We start from the raw sequence: 14,993 nt of genomic DNA on the forward strand, positions 1-14,993 counted from the left end.
CTGTATATGGTTATCCAACCTCCTTTTAAATGCATCTACCAGAACCCTTCCAATTTTAAGAATTTCATTCAGCTCTTCAGCCCTTTTTCTTCAAAATATACCCAGACTGTTCATTCTTTTCTAATTCGTATACCTTAACATTGCTAGTATCACCTTGTAAATATTCTCTGCACCTTCTCCAGTGGCTCTGAATTTTATTTTTATAATGAAATGAACAGAAACGTATGCAGTGTTCTAAGTACAGCCTAAGGAAGGTCTGAAATGGAATGAAACTTAAAACTGCAGGTGCTGGAAATCTGAAGGTAAATTAGAAATGTTGGAAGTGATACACAGGTGAGACAGCATCTGTGGAAAGAAAACAACATCAACATATCAGGTGAAAGACACCTCATCAGAACTGCTGAAGGTCTCGTATGGGTTTGGCACAGCTTCAATGATCCCCCTCTTAAAACAAACCCCAATGTCTGGTTAGATTTATTTTTGTCATGGCTTTGTTAACCTATATGCAGTTTTTAGTTATTAAATATATTTCTAGTTTTCTCCTTTTATTCCTCTACCCTGCCTAAACTGTATCATCTGAGTAGTGAGCCACTTATTTGAGACAATGATTTAACAAGTGCTCATTTAAAGACAAAAACCCACATTTGTTCACTACCTAAAATGCAATTAAAAATAAAAATTAACCATTTCTTTGGTTTTAACAGTTCTTGAGGATTTGTTCTAGACGTTCATAAATATCTTTTCTGGGAATGGAACCACAGAAGATTACAACACAAAAACAAGCCCTTTGGTCCTTCTAGTCAGTGCCGAAGCATTATTCTGCCGAGTCCCACTGACCTGCACCCAGTCCATAGCCCTCCATACCCCTCCCATCCATGTACCAGTCCAAATTTTTCTTAAATGTTGAAATTGAACCCACATTCGCTTCAGCTGGCAATTCGTTCCGCACTCCCACACTCTTTGTGTGAAGAAGTTCCCCCAAAACCTCAACCCTTTCACCCTTAACCCATGTCCTCTGGTTTGTATCTCATCTAACCCGAGTAGAAAAAACCTACTTGCATTTACTCTGTCTATACTGCTCATTATTCTGGATATCAAATCTCCTTTCATTTTTTATTCTCCAGGGAATAAAGTCCAAACCAATTTAACCTTTCCTTGAAACTCAGTTCCTGGTAACATATTACAATCTTCTCTGCTTGCTTTCATTCTTATTGATATCTTTCCTGTAGTTAGGTGACCAAAACTGCACAAATTATTCTAAATGTGGCTGCACCAATGTCTTATACAACCTTAGCATAATGTTCTAACTCATATATAATCAATACTTTGATTATGAAGGCCATTGTGCCAAAAGCAATCCAATCTATCTACTTGTGATGCCACCTTTTTTAAAAAAATTTTCACCCTATGAATCACATTAAAATACACACAAACATTTCCCTCTTGAATATGCAGTGGCATTTTCTCCCCCTTTTTCCCCCCTCTCTTCCCACCCCCCTCCAAATCCATTAAACGTTCAACATACACAATACAATAAACCCATTAAACAATGTCATCACACAATGAAGATAAACAAGAAAATTGTGTCATCTACTTTTACACACTGGGTCAGTTCATTTTGTCTTCTTCTCATTCTATCATTTTCGGGGGTGGTGATCCACGGTAGGCCCTCCCTGTTGTGTTCCACATACGGTTCCCAAATTTGTTCAAATAATGTGACTTTATTTTTTAAATTATATGTTATTTTTTCCAATGGAATACATTTATTACTTTCTATGTACCATTGCTGTACTCTCAGGGTCTCTTCTGATTTCCAAGTTGACATTATACATTTTTTTGCTACAACTAAGGCTATCATAATAAATCTTTTTTGCGCTTCATCCAGTTTGAGGCCTAATTCTTTACTACTTTTATTACTTAGAAGAGAGATCTCTGGATTTTTTGGTGTGTTGCTTTTTGTGATTTTATTTAATACCTGATTTGGACCTTCCCGAAACTTTTTCACTTTCTCACATGCCCAAATTGCATGTACTGTTGTTCCCGTTTCCTTCTTACAGCAAAAACATCTATCTGATAATGTTGGATCCTATTTATTTAACTTTTGGGGTGTGATATATAGCCTGTGTAACCAATTATATTGTATCATGCGTAACCTCGTATTTATTATATTTTTCATAGTTCCGGAGCATAACTTTTCCCATATTTCATTTTTTATCTTTATGTTTAAATCTTTTTCCCACTTTTGTTTCGGTTTATAGCTTATTTCATCATTTTCTTTCTCTTGCAGCTTGATGTACATGTTTGCTATAAATCTTTTAATTATCATATGTATCTGTGATCACGTATTCAAAGCTGCTTCCTTCAGGTAATCTCAATCTGTTTCCCAATTTATCCTTTAAATAAGCTTTCAATTGATGATATGCAAACATTGTACCATAAGTTATTCCATATTTCTACTTCATTTGTTCAAATGATAATAAATTATTTCCCAAAAAACAATTTTCTATTCCTTTAATTCCTTTTCTCTCCCATTCTCTAATGGAAAGCTTATCTATTGTGAAAGGGATTAGCTGATTTTGCGTTAATAATAATTTTGGTAGTTCGTAATTTGTTTTTTTTCCTTTCCACGTGAATCTTCTTCTATATGTTGAGTAAGTACAAGAAATCAATGAAGAGGGTGCACAAAATCAGTGAACCGGTGCGGACTCGAAAGGCCAACATGGCCTTTTTCCGCTCCATAAATGGTTATATGGTTAAATGGTGCAGTACTGGTGAACTTCTATATTGCACCAGTTTTTCATCCCACTTATAAAGTATATGTTCTCCCCTATTTTATCTAGCTCTATCTTGGTCCAATCTGGTTTTTCCCTTGTTTGATAAAAATCTGATAGATACCTTAATTTTGCTGCTCTATAATAATTTTTAAAGTTTGGTAGCTGCAAACCACCTTGTTTGTACCATTCTGTTAATTTATCTAGTGCTATCCTCGGTTTCCCCCCTTTCCATAAGAATTTCCTTATTATTTTCTTGAGCTCATTGAAGAATTTCTCTGTTAAGGGAATTGGTAATAATTGAAATAGGTATTGTATCCTTGGGAAGATATTCATTTTAATGCAATTTACCCTCCCTATCAGTGTTAATGGCAATTCTTTCCAATGTTCTAAGTCATCCTGTAATTAATGGCTGATACTTTAATTTGTATAGGTGGCCTAAACTATTATCTAACCTAATACCTAGGTATGGATTGCTTGTGTTTGCCATTTAAATGGTGATTCTTTTTTAAACTCTGTGTAATCTGCATTATTCATTGGCATCGCTTCACTTTTATTTGCGTTGATCTTGTACCCCGATATTTCTCCATATTCCTTCAATTTCTTATGTAGTTCTTTTATTGATATTTCTGGTTCTGTTAAGTATACTATGATGTCATCTGCAAATAGACTGATCTTATATTCCTTCTCTTTTATTTTTATCCATTTTATTTTATTTTCTGTTCTTTTCAGTTCTGCCAATGGTTCTATTGCTAAAGCAAACAGAGAGGGAGATAATGGACATCCCTGCCTAGTTGACCTACTTAATTTAAATTGGTTCGATATATATCCATTTACTGTCACCTTCGCCAATGGTCCCTTATATAATGCTTTAATCCAATTAATATATTTCTCTGGTTAGGGGTGTGAGCGCTCCAATGGATGTTGAGGATGGAGCGGAGACAACGCTGGTGGAAGCGTTCTAGGAGCCGTAGGTGGTGCCGGTAGAGGACCCATGATTCGGAGCCGAACAGGAGTGTGGGTATGACAACGGCTCTGTATACGCTTATCTTTGTGAGGTTTTTCAGTTGGTTGTTTTTCCAGACTCTTTTGTGTAGTCTTCCAAAGGCGCTATTTGCCTTGGCGAGTCTGTTGTCTATCTCATTGTCGATCCTTGCATCTGATGAAATGGTGCAGCCGAGATAGGTAAACTGGTTGACCGTTTTGAGTTTTGTGTGCCCGATGGAGATGTGGGGGGGCTGGTAGTCATGGTGGGGAGCTGGCTGATGGAGGACCTCAGTTTTCTTCAGGCTGACTTCCAGGCCAAACATTTTGGCAGTTTCCGCAAAGCAGGACGTCAAGCGCTGAAGAGCTGGCTCTGAATGGGCAACTAAAGCGGCATCATCTGCAAAGAGTAGTTCACGGACAAGTTTCTCTTGTGTCTTGGTGTGAGCTTGCAGGCGCCTCAGATTGAAGAGACTGCCATCCGTGCGGTACCGGATGTAAACAGCGTCTTCATTGTTGGGGTCTTTCATGGCTTGGTTCAGCATCATGCTGAAGAAGATTGAAAAGAGGGTTGGTGCGAGAACACAGCCTTGCTTCACGCCATTGTTAATGGAGAAGGGTTCAGAGAGCTCATTGCTGTATCTGACCCGACCTTGCTGGTTTTCGTGCAGTTGGATAATCATGTTGAGGAACTTTGGGGGACATCCGATGCGCTCTAGTATTTGCCAAAGCCCTTTCCTGCTCACGGTGTCGAAGGCTTTGGTGAGGTCAACAAAGGTGATGTAGAGTCCTTTGTTTTGTTCTCTGCACTTTTCTTGGAGCTGTCTGAGGGCAAAGACCATGTCAGTGGTTCCTCTGTTTGCGCGAAAGCTGCACTGTGATTCTGGGAGAATATTCTCAGCGACACTAGGTATTATTCTATTTAGTAGAATCCTAGCGAAGATTTTGCCTGCAATGGAGAGCAACGTGATTCCCCTGTAGTTTGAGCAGTCTGATTTCTCGCCTTTGTTTTTGTACAGGGTGATGATGGTGGCATCACGAAGATCCTGAGGCAGTTTACCTTGGTCCCAACAAAGCTTGAAAAACTCATGCAGTTTGGCATGCAGAGTTTTGCCGCCAGCCTTCCAGACTTCTGGGGGGATTCCATCCATACCTGCTGCTTTGCCACTTTTCAGTTGTTCGATTGCCTTATATGTCTCATCCAGGGTGGGAACCTCATCCAGCTCTAGATGGCAGAGGTCGACAGCATCGAGTCCACGCTGCTGAAGATCCAGCTGCGCTGGATGGGTCACGTCTCCAGAATGGAGGACCATCGCCTTCCCAAGATCGTATTATATGGCGAGCTCTCCACTGGCCACCGTGACAGAGGTGCACCAAAGAAAAGGTACAAGGACTGCCTAAAGAAATCTCTTGGTGCCTGCCACATTGACCACCGCCAATGGGCTGATAACGCCTCAAACCGTGCATCTTGGCGCCTCACAGTTTGGCGGGCAGCAGCCTCCTTTGAAGAAGACCGCAGAGCCCACCTCACTGACAAAAGGCAAAGGAGGAAAAACCCAACACCCAACCCCAACCAACCAATTTTCCCTTGCAACCGCTGCAATCGTGTCTGCCTGTCCCGCATCGGACTGGTCAGCCACAAACGAGCCTGCAGCTGACGTGGACTTTTTACCCCCTCCATAAATCTTCGTCCGCGAAGCCAAGCCAAAGAAGAAAAAAATATTTCTCTGGTAGGTTGAACACTCTGTAATACTTTGAATAAATAATTCCATTCTACCCTTTCAAAGGCTTTCTCTGTGTCTCAAGCAACAGCCACTGTTGGTATCTTATTTCCTTGTACTGCATGGATTAAGTTAATGAACTTACAGACATTGTCCATTGTTCATGTGTTCTTAATAAATCCAGTTTGATCTAGTTTTACTATTTTTGGTACACAGTCGGCCAATCTGTTTGCGAATAGTTTTGCTATTATCTTATAATCTAAATTAAGTAGAGATATTGGTCTATATGATGCTGGTGTTAGTGGATCTTTCCCAGTCTTTGGTATTACTGTAATCTGGCAAGTTTTGTGTTTCTTCTATCTGGTTCATTACTTCCAGGAGAGGAGGAATTAATAAGTCTTTAAATGTTTTATAGAATTCTATTTGGAGTCCGGTAGCTTTTTTAATATATCTTGTATTTCCTCTATTTCAAATGGTTTTATCAATTTGTTTTGCTCCTCTTCTTGCAATTTTGGTAGTTCAATTTTAGCTAAAAACTCATCTATTTTGTCGTCTTTCCCTTCATTCTCAGTTCAGTATAATTGTTCATAGAATTCCTTAAAGTTTAATTGATCTCTGTTTGGTTATATGTAATTTGTTTGTCCTTTTTCCTTGATGCCAATACAGTTCTTTTAGTTTGTTCTGTTTTAAGTTGCCAGGTTAGTATTTTGTGCGTTTTTTTCTCCTAGCTCGTAATACTTCTGCTTGATTTTCATTATGTTCTTCTCTACCTTATACGTTGGTAATGTTTCGTATTTTATTTTTTTGTCCACCAATTCTCTTTTTTTGTTGTATCTTCCCTTGTTGCTAGTTCTTTTTCTGTACTTAGTATTTCCCTTTCCAGCTGTTCTATTTCCCGATTGTAGTCCTTCTTCATCTTAGTTACATAACTCATTATCTGCCCTCTAATGACGGCTTTCATTGCATCCCATAATATAAATTTGTCTTTCACTGATTCCGTATTTATTTCAAAGTACATTTTAATTTGGCACTCAATAAATTCTCTAAATTCCTGTCTTTTCAGCAGCATGGAGTTTAATCTCCATCTATATGTTCTCGGTGGGATGTCCTCCAGTTCTATTGCTAATAACAGGGGTGAATGATCAGATAACAATCTAGCTTTATATTCCGTTTTCCTAACTCTCCCTTGGATATGGGCTGACAACAGGAACAGGTCAATCCTGGAGTATGTTTTATGTCGACTCGAATAGTGAGTATTCCTTCTCCTTTGGGTGTTGCCTCCTCCATATATCCAAAAGTTGCATTTCCTGCATTGATACAACCATAAATTTGGCTACTTTTTTTTTTGCTAGTCTTTTGTCCAGTTTTATCCACCTTTGGGTCCAAATTAAGGTTAAAATCCCCTCCTATCAATATATCCCCCTGCTTATCTACAATCTTCAAAAAAATATCTTGCATAAACTTTTGATCCTCTTCATTTGGTGCGTATATGTTGAGCAAATTCCGGAATTCTGAACATATGTGACATTTTATCATTATGTATCTCCCTGCTGGATCTATTATTTCCTCCTCTATTTTGATTGGTGCATTTTTATTGATTAATATAGCTACACCTCTGGCTTTGGAATTATATGATGTTGCCTTACGTGCCCTACCCAGTCTCTCCTTAATTTATTATGTTCCACTTCAGTTAGATGCGTGTCCTGCACGAATGCTATATCTATTTTTTTATTTTTTCAGTAAATTTAATAGCCTCTTCCTTTTGATTTGGTTATGTATTCCATTAATATTTATAATCATATAGTTCAACATGGCCATCTCATACTCTGTTTACACCTCATTTCCGCTTCCTCATCAACACCTTTCCCCTTTTCCCCATTTTCATCTCTCAGTTTTCCGTTTTTGAACTCAATGTATGACAACACTTCTAAAACATTAAATACTTCAACCACTCCCACATCTAAAATTCCCTTAACCCCAAGTGTCCCTCCCCTCTCTGAGTCGCCCCCTTGTCCCTTGCCGGGCAACCACAACTCTCCTCTCCATTCGGATTGCGAACATGTTCGCAAGTATCAACTGATTTCGCAGTGACTGTTATTTTCTCCCACCCAGCCCCCTCCAGAAAAGACTTTTATCTTCACATTAAAACAAAGCTTACCCTTTTCTTCTTGTTTTTCCCCTCCACACTTCCCTTCTTTAATTCTTACTTATACATTATTTTTACTTCTTTATATGTAGTTTGTTGTCATTCTTAGTTCTTGTTACATCACTTCATCTCTCTTTCTGTTCTGCAGGTGTTCTACAAATTCTCATGCCTTCTCCGGATCCGAGAACAGTCTGTTTTGCTCCCCCAGGATAACTATTTTAAGCATCACTGGATATCTTAACATAAATTTATAGCCTTTTTTCCCCATAGGATCGATTTTGCTGTGTTAAACTCTTTCCTCTTCTTTAGGAGTTCAAAGCTTATGTCTGGGTAAAAAAAAAAATTTTGACCCTTGTACTCCAATGGTTTTTTTGTCTTTTCTAATTTTATTCCTTGCCTTCTCCAATATATTTTCTCTTGTCGTGCATCTCAGAAATTCTACTAAAACTGATCTTGGTTTTTGCTGTGACTGTGGGTTTGGGGCTAGTGTTCTGTGTGCCCTTTCTATTTCCATTCCTTCCTGTATTTCTGGCATTCCCAGGACTTTTGGGATCCATTCTTTTATAAATTCTTTCATATCTTTGCCTTCTTCATCTTCCTTAAGGCCCAATATCTTTATATTGTTTCACCTACCATAGTTTTCCATTATATCCATCTTCTGAGCCAACAACTCTTGTGACTCTTTAGCTTTTTTGTCACTTTCTTCCAATTTTCTTTTGTCAATTTTCACTTCCATTTCTACAGCCATTTCTCGCTCTTCCACATTTTCTAACCTTTTCCCCATTTCTGTTATGACCAGCTCTATTCTACTCACTTTTTCTTCTGTACTTTTCATTTATATTTTCATTTCACTAAATTCTAGTGTCAACCATTCTTTTAATGCTTTCATTTGTTCTTGAAAATTTTTTTTATCTATGTACTGTCCATCTATTTTACCTTCTATTCTTCTGTGCAGAGCTTGGTGTTCTTCTTCTTCTTCTTCTGTGTCTGCTCTTGGGTTTGTGTCTTCTATTTCTCTTCCTTGTATCTGTGTCTCTTCTGACTTCCTTGTTGAGCTGTTTGCCTCAGTTTGTTGGGTAGTTTTTTTCATGGCTTCTAGATGTTGGTCCTCTTCTTCTGGGCTAGTTATATGTTGGGCTTCCTGTAGCTGTTTTTCTTTCTTATCACTCCCTTTCCCATTGCTTTCCTCTTCTTCCAGCTGAGAGCCCTGCTGTCAGACATCTCTCAGCTGGTCGCACTGTGCAAGTTCACTCCACAGCTGGGCCCCCCTCCCGTCGGTGTTTTCCTTTCCCTTGTTGTGCGCATTGCGCACTTCTGTTTGGCTCAGTGAGCCATTTTTGCAGTCCCGCGGTCGGGAGGTCACGACCCAGTGGGGTCTCCTCTAACCTCGGGGAGCGGGCTCCTCTGTCCACGGCGGGTCCCTGCTTCTTCATGCAGGTAAGGCCTTCTCCTTTCTCTTCCGGCGTCTTTCCTTCTTTTTTTTCCCCGTTGTTTTTGGTTTTTCCTTCTTAGGTGCCATTTTCTTTCTTTTCTCCACATCTTTATCTTTTATTTGTTGTGTTTTGTGTTTCTTGAGCTTTTAATTTTCTTCACTTTATTTCTTCTTTTCTAGAGAAGGCTGGTATTCTCCTACCGGCCACTACTCCATCACGTGATGCCACCTTGAGAGAATTGCATGTCTGTATTCCCAGATGCCATTGTTCTACCACCCTCCTCAGTGCCCTACCATTTACCGTGTATATCCTACCTTGACTTGTCCTTCCAAAGTGCAACACCTGACATTTGTCTGCATTAAATTCCATCTGCCTTTTTCGCAGCTGGTCCAGTTCCCTCTGAAAGTTTTGAAAGCCTTCATCGCTGTCCACTTCACCTCCAATCATCTTTTCATTGCAAACTTGATGATCCAGTTTACCATATTATTATCCACATTATTGATATTGATGACAATGGAGCCAGCAGTGATCCCTGAGGCACACCACTAGTCAATCTGAGAGGCGATCATCTACCACTACTGTCTGGCTTCTCCTGCAAAGTCAATCAATGTTGATTCCAATTTACTACTCAATATGAATACCAGGTCTGACTTCCTCACTAACCCCATGTGGGACCTTGATAGAGAATATCTATTTCTTTCGCTCCCGATCAGTATCTTAGAAGTCACACTCAGATATTCTTGTCAAATTAATTGGAACACTTTTAGCTATATTGTTACGCTAAATTCCAAAAGTGCTGTCATTCACCAATAAAATGGCTGAATTGTAAATTATAGGCTTGGCCATTTTGAAATAATTTACCTTTCAGTGTGGGGATTTTAAACCCTCAGATTACTTAAACTGAAACAGAGATTTTTTTTTTAAATTCTTGTCGTTTCAATCTCACCCATCAGCGTGCAATTTTTATTTTTTTTATTCTAAATTTCTAATTCTGTTTTCAATCTTCTGTTTATTGAATAAACTCGTCTTTAATGTTTCTTCTTTCTGTAGTTTAATTGCAGTAATTATTCTTTCTGCTTCTTCCAGTGGCTGTTAGAATATGGTGAGAAGTCACTGAAGAAGCTGTTATACCATGGCATGAATTCTATAATAATCCTAATTATAGAATTATAATTGAAGAACTATATAAATACCGTTATCTGCAACAGTTGGGTGTGTTAATTGTAACCTCAGTTGACCGGTCCTTGATCCTCCAGTATTACCTTCAATTAAAGTTACAAGAGGAAATTACTATTGATCTCTCTACACAGGACTCTCCAGATTTTTAAACACCCATCATCTTCCAACAAAACTGCATGGTTTTTGAAGGACAAGGTCCCTTATAGTAGGCTGATTCAGACAGCACAGATGTATTGGATCCATTGTCCCTTGCCGGGACAGTTTGGATATTAAATTTAAATTTAGACATACAGCACGTTAACAGCCCATTTTGGTCCATGAGTCTATACCTCCCAATTTACACCCAATTAGTCTACATTCCTGGTTCGTTTTGAATGGAGGAAACTGGAACCCCTGGGGAAAACCCATGCAGACATGGAGAGAATGTACAAACTCCTTACAGACAATGCAGGATTCGAACTCTGGTCCCGATTGCTGGTGCTATAAAGGCGCTGTGCTAACCCCTACACCAACTGTGCCACTGGCTCATAGAAGACAATGGGTCATGGTGGAAAGCAAGGCTGATGTCTGGGCTGGATACCTATGACCAGTGGTGTTTCACAGAGCACAGGGATCAGTGTTGGGACCCCAAAGATTGGTGGAGTTAAGGACAGTGCAAAGGGTTAACTAAGAAAATAACAGCATCAATTATCGATATGGGAAGAGAAATGGCAGATGGAGTTTAATCTAGACTAATGAAAAGGATTGCCCATTGGGTGGTCACAAATGTATGGAGAATGTATGCAGCAGATACACAGGAATCTGGGGTTGAATGTCTATTGCTTATTGGAAGTGGCCGTGCAAGTAGATAGCGTGGCAAAGAAGGCTTGCTTTCATTGGGCAGGGCAATAATTATAAAAGTAAGATGCTGTGCAGCTGCATAAAACTTTGTTTAGGCTACACTTGGAGTTCTAGTTGCCCCATTAAAAGAAGGATGTGGATTCCTTGGAACAGTACAGAAGAGGTTTAGAAACTAGGAGAAATTGTCAAAGTTAGGCTGTTTACTCTGGAGCATAAGGAGGCTGAGGGGCATGAAAGGCATTGATAGGGTAGATAGTCAGAATCTTTCCCCAGGGCAAAAATGTCACAAACTAGAGGATACGGGTTTAAGATGAGGGAGAAGAAGATATGCAGGGCAAATATTTTATACAGAGATGATAGGTGCTTGGAACAGGATGCCAGGAGTAGTGGTGGAAGCAGATTAAATAGTAGCTTTTAAGAGGCTTCCAGATATACACATGAATATGAAGTGGATGGAAGGATCCTATAAAGGATCAAGCAGCACATTTTTAGTTTGCTTTGAACATCATGTTCCACACAGACACGCTGGCCAAAGTGCACGTACAGTGAGAGTGAAATTTTATCCCATTCATATGTAGCATAGACCCCATCAAACCCCCAACTCTTTTGTATGCTGTTTCACCCCTTTTGGCAATGAATTTAATCTACTGTTTGCCAGATTCAATATCTGTTTATGCCCTTAATAATCTGTTTAATGAGTTACCGTTATGCTGGAACTCTGGATGTCTAAGTGCTCCTTGTATCCGATGTGGGAAACTTTTCGATGGTGAGGTAGTGACTAAAGCAGAATTCTGGTCAAAAGCAGGATGAAGCTTTAGTGACGTTTGTATAGACGGTGCAGACTTTACGAAGTATGGGCTATTGTAATCTGCAGGCATGCATTCTTCCCTCAAAGGAATGGGGTCATACGTTTTAACTCCAGCTGCTGGAGATTGTTGGAGCAATTCAGTCTGTCATAAAGAAAGATCATTTATGGTTTTACTACAACAACAAAGATATGACAATAAAAACATATCATATCATACCTTCCCTCAACAACTTACTGGATAAGTAGTGTCACAGTGAACCCCAGAGATCTGAAGTTCCAGGGTTAAATCCATGTCTATTGTTACCTAACTTTAGGCTAAGAGCTGAAGCACAACTAGAACTGGAGCTGGATAAGCAGGTGGTGGAAATCACCTTGAATTCCTACCTATGATTGTAATCAAGTAACTTGCTGGAAAGCACAAGGATGTGAAGTATCAAACAGCTTAGTAACCATCATTATCTCAACTTTTTTTAGAAGAATAAATAATATTTGTATTAGATTGCAGCAGATAGCATATATTGATCTTTTATGAAATTTAAAACAATTTTAATTTCCCAAATGTTATTCAATTCTTAAAATAACTATTTTGGGCCACTTTTAATTAAAACTTTAAATATTTTCATACAGATATCTGATCATATTTATTATTAATCATGTTGCTTTTAATATGTTTCAAACAAGTTCAAAATAGTATAATTACACTTAAGTGGACTTTTTAACAAGTTTAAAGAACTGTAATGCTCATTCAAGTTTCTCACCCCAATAGTTCAGACTACAAACTATGATCAATTCTAAATATAAAACAGAGGTGTAAAGATCTTAGAGTAGAGCTTTATCAAGGAAAATCTCCATCCCCCCAAGGGGAAACACATTGTGATAAAAATTGAAACAATTCCTAGGGCACCAGATGCTTTTCATTACTTTGCTCAACAGTCTAGATTCAAAATCTTTGCAGATTATTTGAAACAAAAATTATAGTTCCTCAAATCCCTCATTTAGGGGTTCTGTACCTTTCTCAGTATTTTGCTTGGTGATTCTGAAAAATATTTATCGGGTGAATACACTTTTCCCAATGGAGGCCGAGTCCTTCTACGAAGGGGTGATGGTGATTTCACTTGATGAGGAGCAACCGAAACAGCACCCCCTAGTGAAGTAAAATCAATAAAATTAGAGGATGCATATAGCTGGTTATATTTATTTCTGTTCTCTTACCACCCCTCACTACTGCTCAATACACCAGTTACAAAAATACAAATGATTTTTGACACAAAATAATTTATATTCATCGAAAATTTCAGAGAACTTTTCACCAAATTCCTGTCATTCTAATCTCCCATCTCATAATAATTTTCATGTGACTAAACTTCAGAGAACTTTAGATAACTTCTCTAACTTTCCCACATTTCTAACTATTTGGAGCATTGGCTTTCACTTTGGGATAGATTGTATTGACTACAGTTCGACATTCAACATCATCATTCCTTCTAAATTCATCAGCAAACTCCAAGACCTAGGCCTCAATACCCCACTAAGTAATTGGATCCTCACCTCCAATCACAATCACTAAGTACTGGTAAGAACATCTCCTCCACAATCTTCATTGGTAAAGAAGCACCATGCTGCATTTCTAAATTTAAATTTAGAGGGGGATTCAGATTGCCACTGGTATCAATTAAATGATAACCAAGACAGTCGGGATACACAGAGCTGTCACAAGTTCGACTAATTTAGAAAGTAAGATATTGAGACATGGTGCAAGAAACAGCCACTGCGAAGAATAGACTCAGAAGCAAAATATAATCCACAGCAGAACAAGCTAAAACAAACATTAGAATGAAATAGTACACAAAATTACCTTTAACTTTATTATAATCAATAGTCCTTTTATTTTACATGCATACTTGCACAACTTTTGAAAACAATTAAATGTATAAATATATTACTTTTTGCATTATAAGAAGTAATGGCCATACCAATGGCAGGTGTAGTCAGGTCATGATGAGTTCGTTGAGCACCATCAGTTGACTTTAGCTTTGGCGTGGGCAATCGACCACATTCATCAGATCCAAGCTCAGTCTGTCCATTGGAGTTTGACTTTCCTGTTCCATCCTGCTCATCTATTTCTCTAAAAATTTAACATTAAATTTTAGCTATCCTTTATTCTTAGTTATTTTGATTAACAAGAAAATAATTTAAGCATGAAAATAAAATATTTAAAAAATAATTTCTCCCAAATTGAGCAGGTGTAATCCTGGGAAATGTTTTTAAAATGGAGAATGTCAACCTATTATAGACCACACAATTATTACAAAAATATTCTGCTGAAATAGCTATCAGCTATATTTAATTTTGGGGAAAAAATGTAGTAGTAACAATTTTAAATGTTGAGATCTTCAGATAAATTTCACATAGGACTTTGGATTTTTATTAAAAAGTCGACTATGAGAAGACAAAATCAAAGATCAGTTGCATGGAAATTTTATATTTGTACATACTTCAAAACAGGTTGGTAAATTTGATTACATTCAAGGCATAAATTGCCTAAAGTTTCATTCCAAAGTTTAGACCTTATTAAACAGAATGTTTTTACAACTCCCTTGCCAGCCCCTCTTCCACTAGGATCTTAGACCAATATTACCTTTCCACAACTGCTTCCACTTCTTCATTTCCCTCAACCACCTCCTTAGCTTCACAGTTTTGGTCTTGGTCATCTTCAGCTACTTCTGCTTCACATGGCTTCTCTCGATCATCATTCCATGCCAATTTCCTGCTCACTGGAAGGGTAGGAACATCTGAAAGACCATTCTCTACTGTCTTGTAATATTTTGTCGTGGCCTTTGGTGACGAGGTCGCAACTTGTTCCGTGGAGCCATGCTTTTGTTGCATACTGGAAATGCTGTGTACAAAAAAAAACATATTTCACTGGCAGGGAGTATTCTCTAGATATCATGGAATGATTTGTGTGTCTTGGATATATATATATATATATATATATACATATACAAAAAATAAATATGGAACATTGACGTACTTACAAGAAATAAAATTCAACTACCAGCAAGATTTTTTTTGTCAAATGCATAGAGTAATAAGAAGATTTGGGAAGCATGC

General features: G+C 38.2%; 1 protein-coding gene across 3 annotated transcripts in view; it reads right to left on the reverse strand.

The window, feature by feature from the left end:
* mdm1 (Mdm1 nuclear protein) overlaps positions 1 to 14,993 on the reverse strand; it is a 33,966-nt gene that overhangs the window by 1,170 nt on the left and 17,803 nt on the right. For 2 of the 3 annotated variants that reach the window (XM_069903899.1, XM_069903900.1), the window contains 5 exons: positions 14,521 to 14,778; positions 13,856 to 14,007; positions 12,893 to 13,026; positions 11,778 to 12,024; positions 10,249 to 10,317 (listed from right to left, as the gene is read on the reverse strand). In XM_069903899.1, the coding sequence (XP_069760000.1) occupies positions 10,249 to 10,317; positions 11,778 to 12,024; positions 12,893 to 13,026; positions 13,856 to 14,007; positions 14,521 to 14,778 (860 nt within the window). The remainder of the gene's footprint in view (positions 1 to 10,248; positions 10,318 to 11,777; positions 12,025 to 12,892; positions 13,027 to 13,855; positions 14,008 to 14,520; positions 14,779 to 14,993) is intronic. The other variant, XM_069903901.1, reaches the window with a different exon arrangement.

Source organism: Narcine bancroftii, chromosome 11 (genome assembly GCF_036971445.1).
Source record: "Narcine bancroftii isolate sNarBan1 chromosome 11, sNarBan1.hap1, whole genome shotgun sequence".
Lineage (NCBI taxonomy): Eukaryota > Metazoa > Chordata > Chondrichthyes > Torpediniformes > Narcinidae > Narcine > Narcine bancroftii.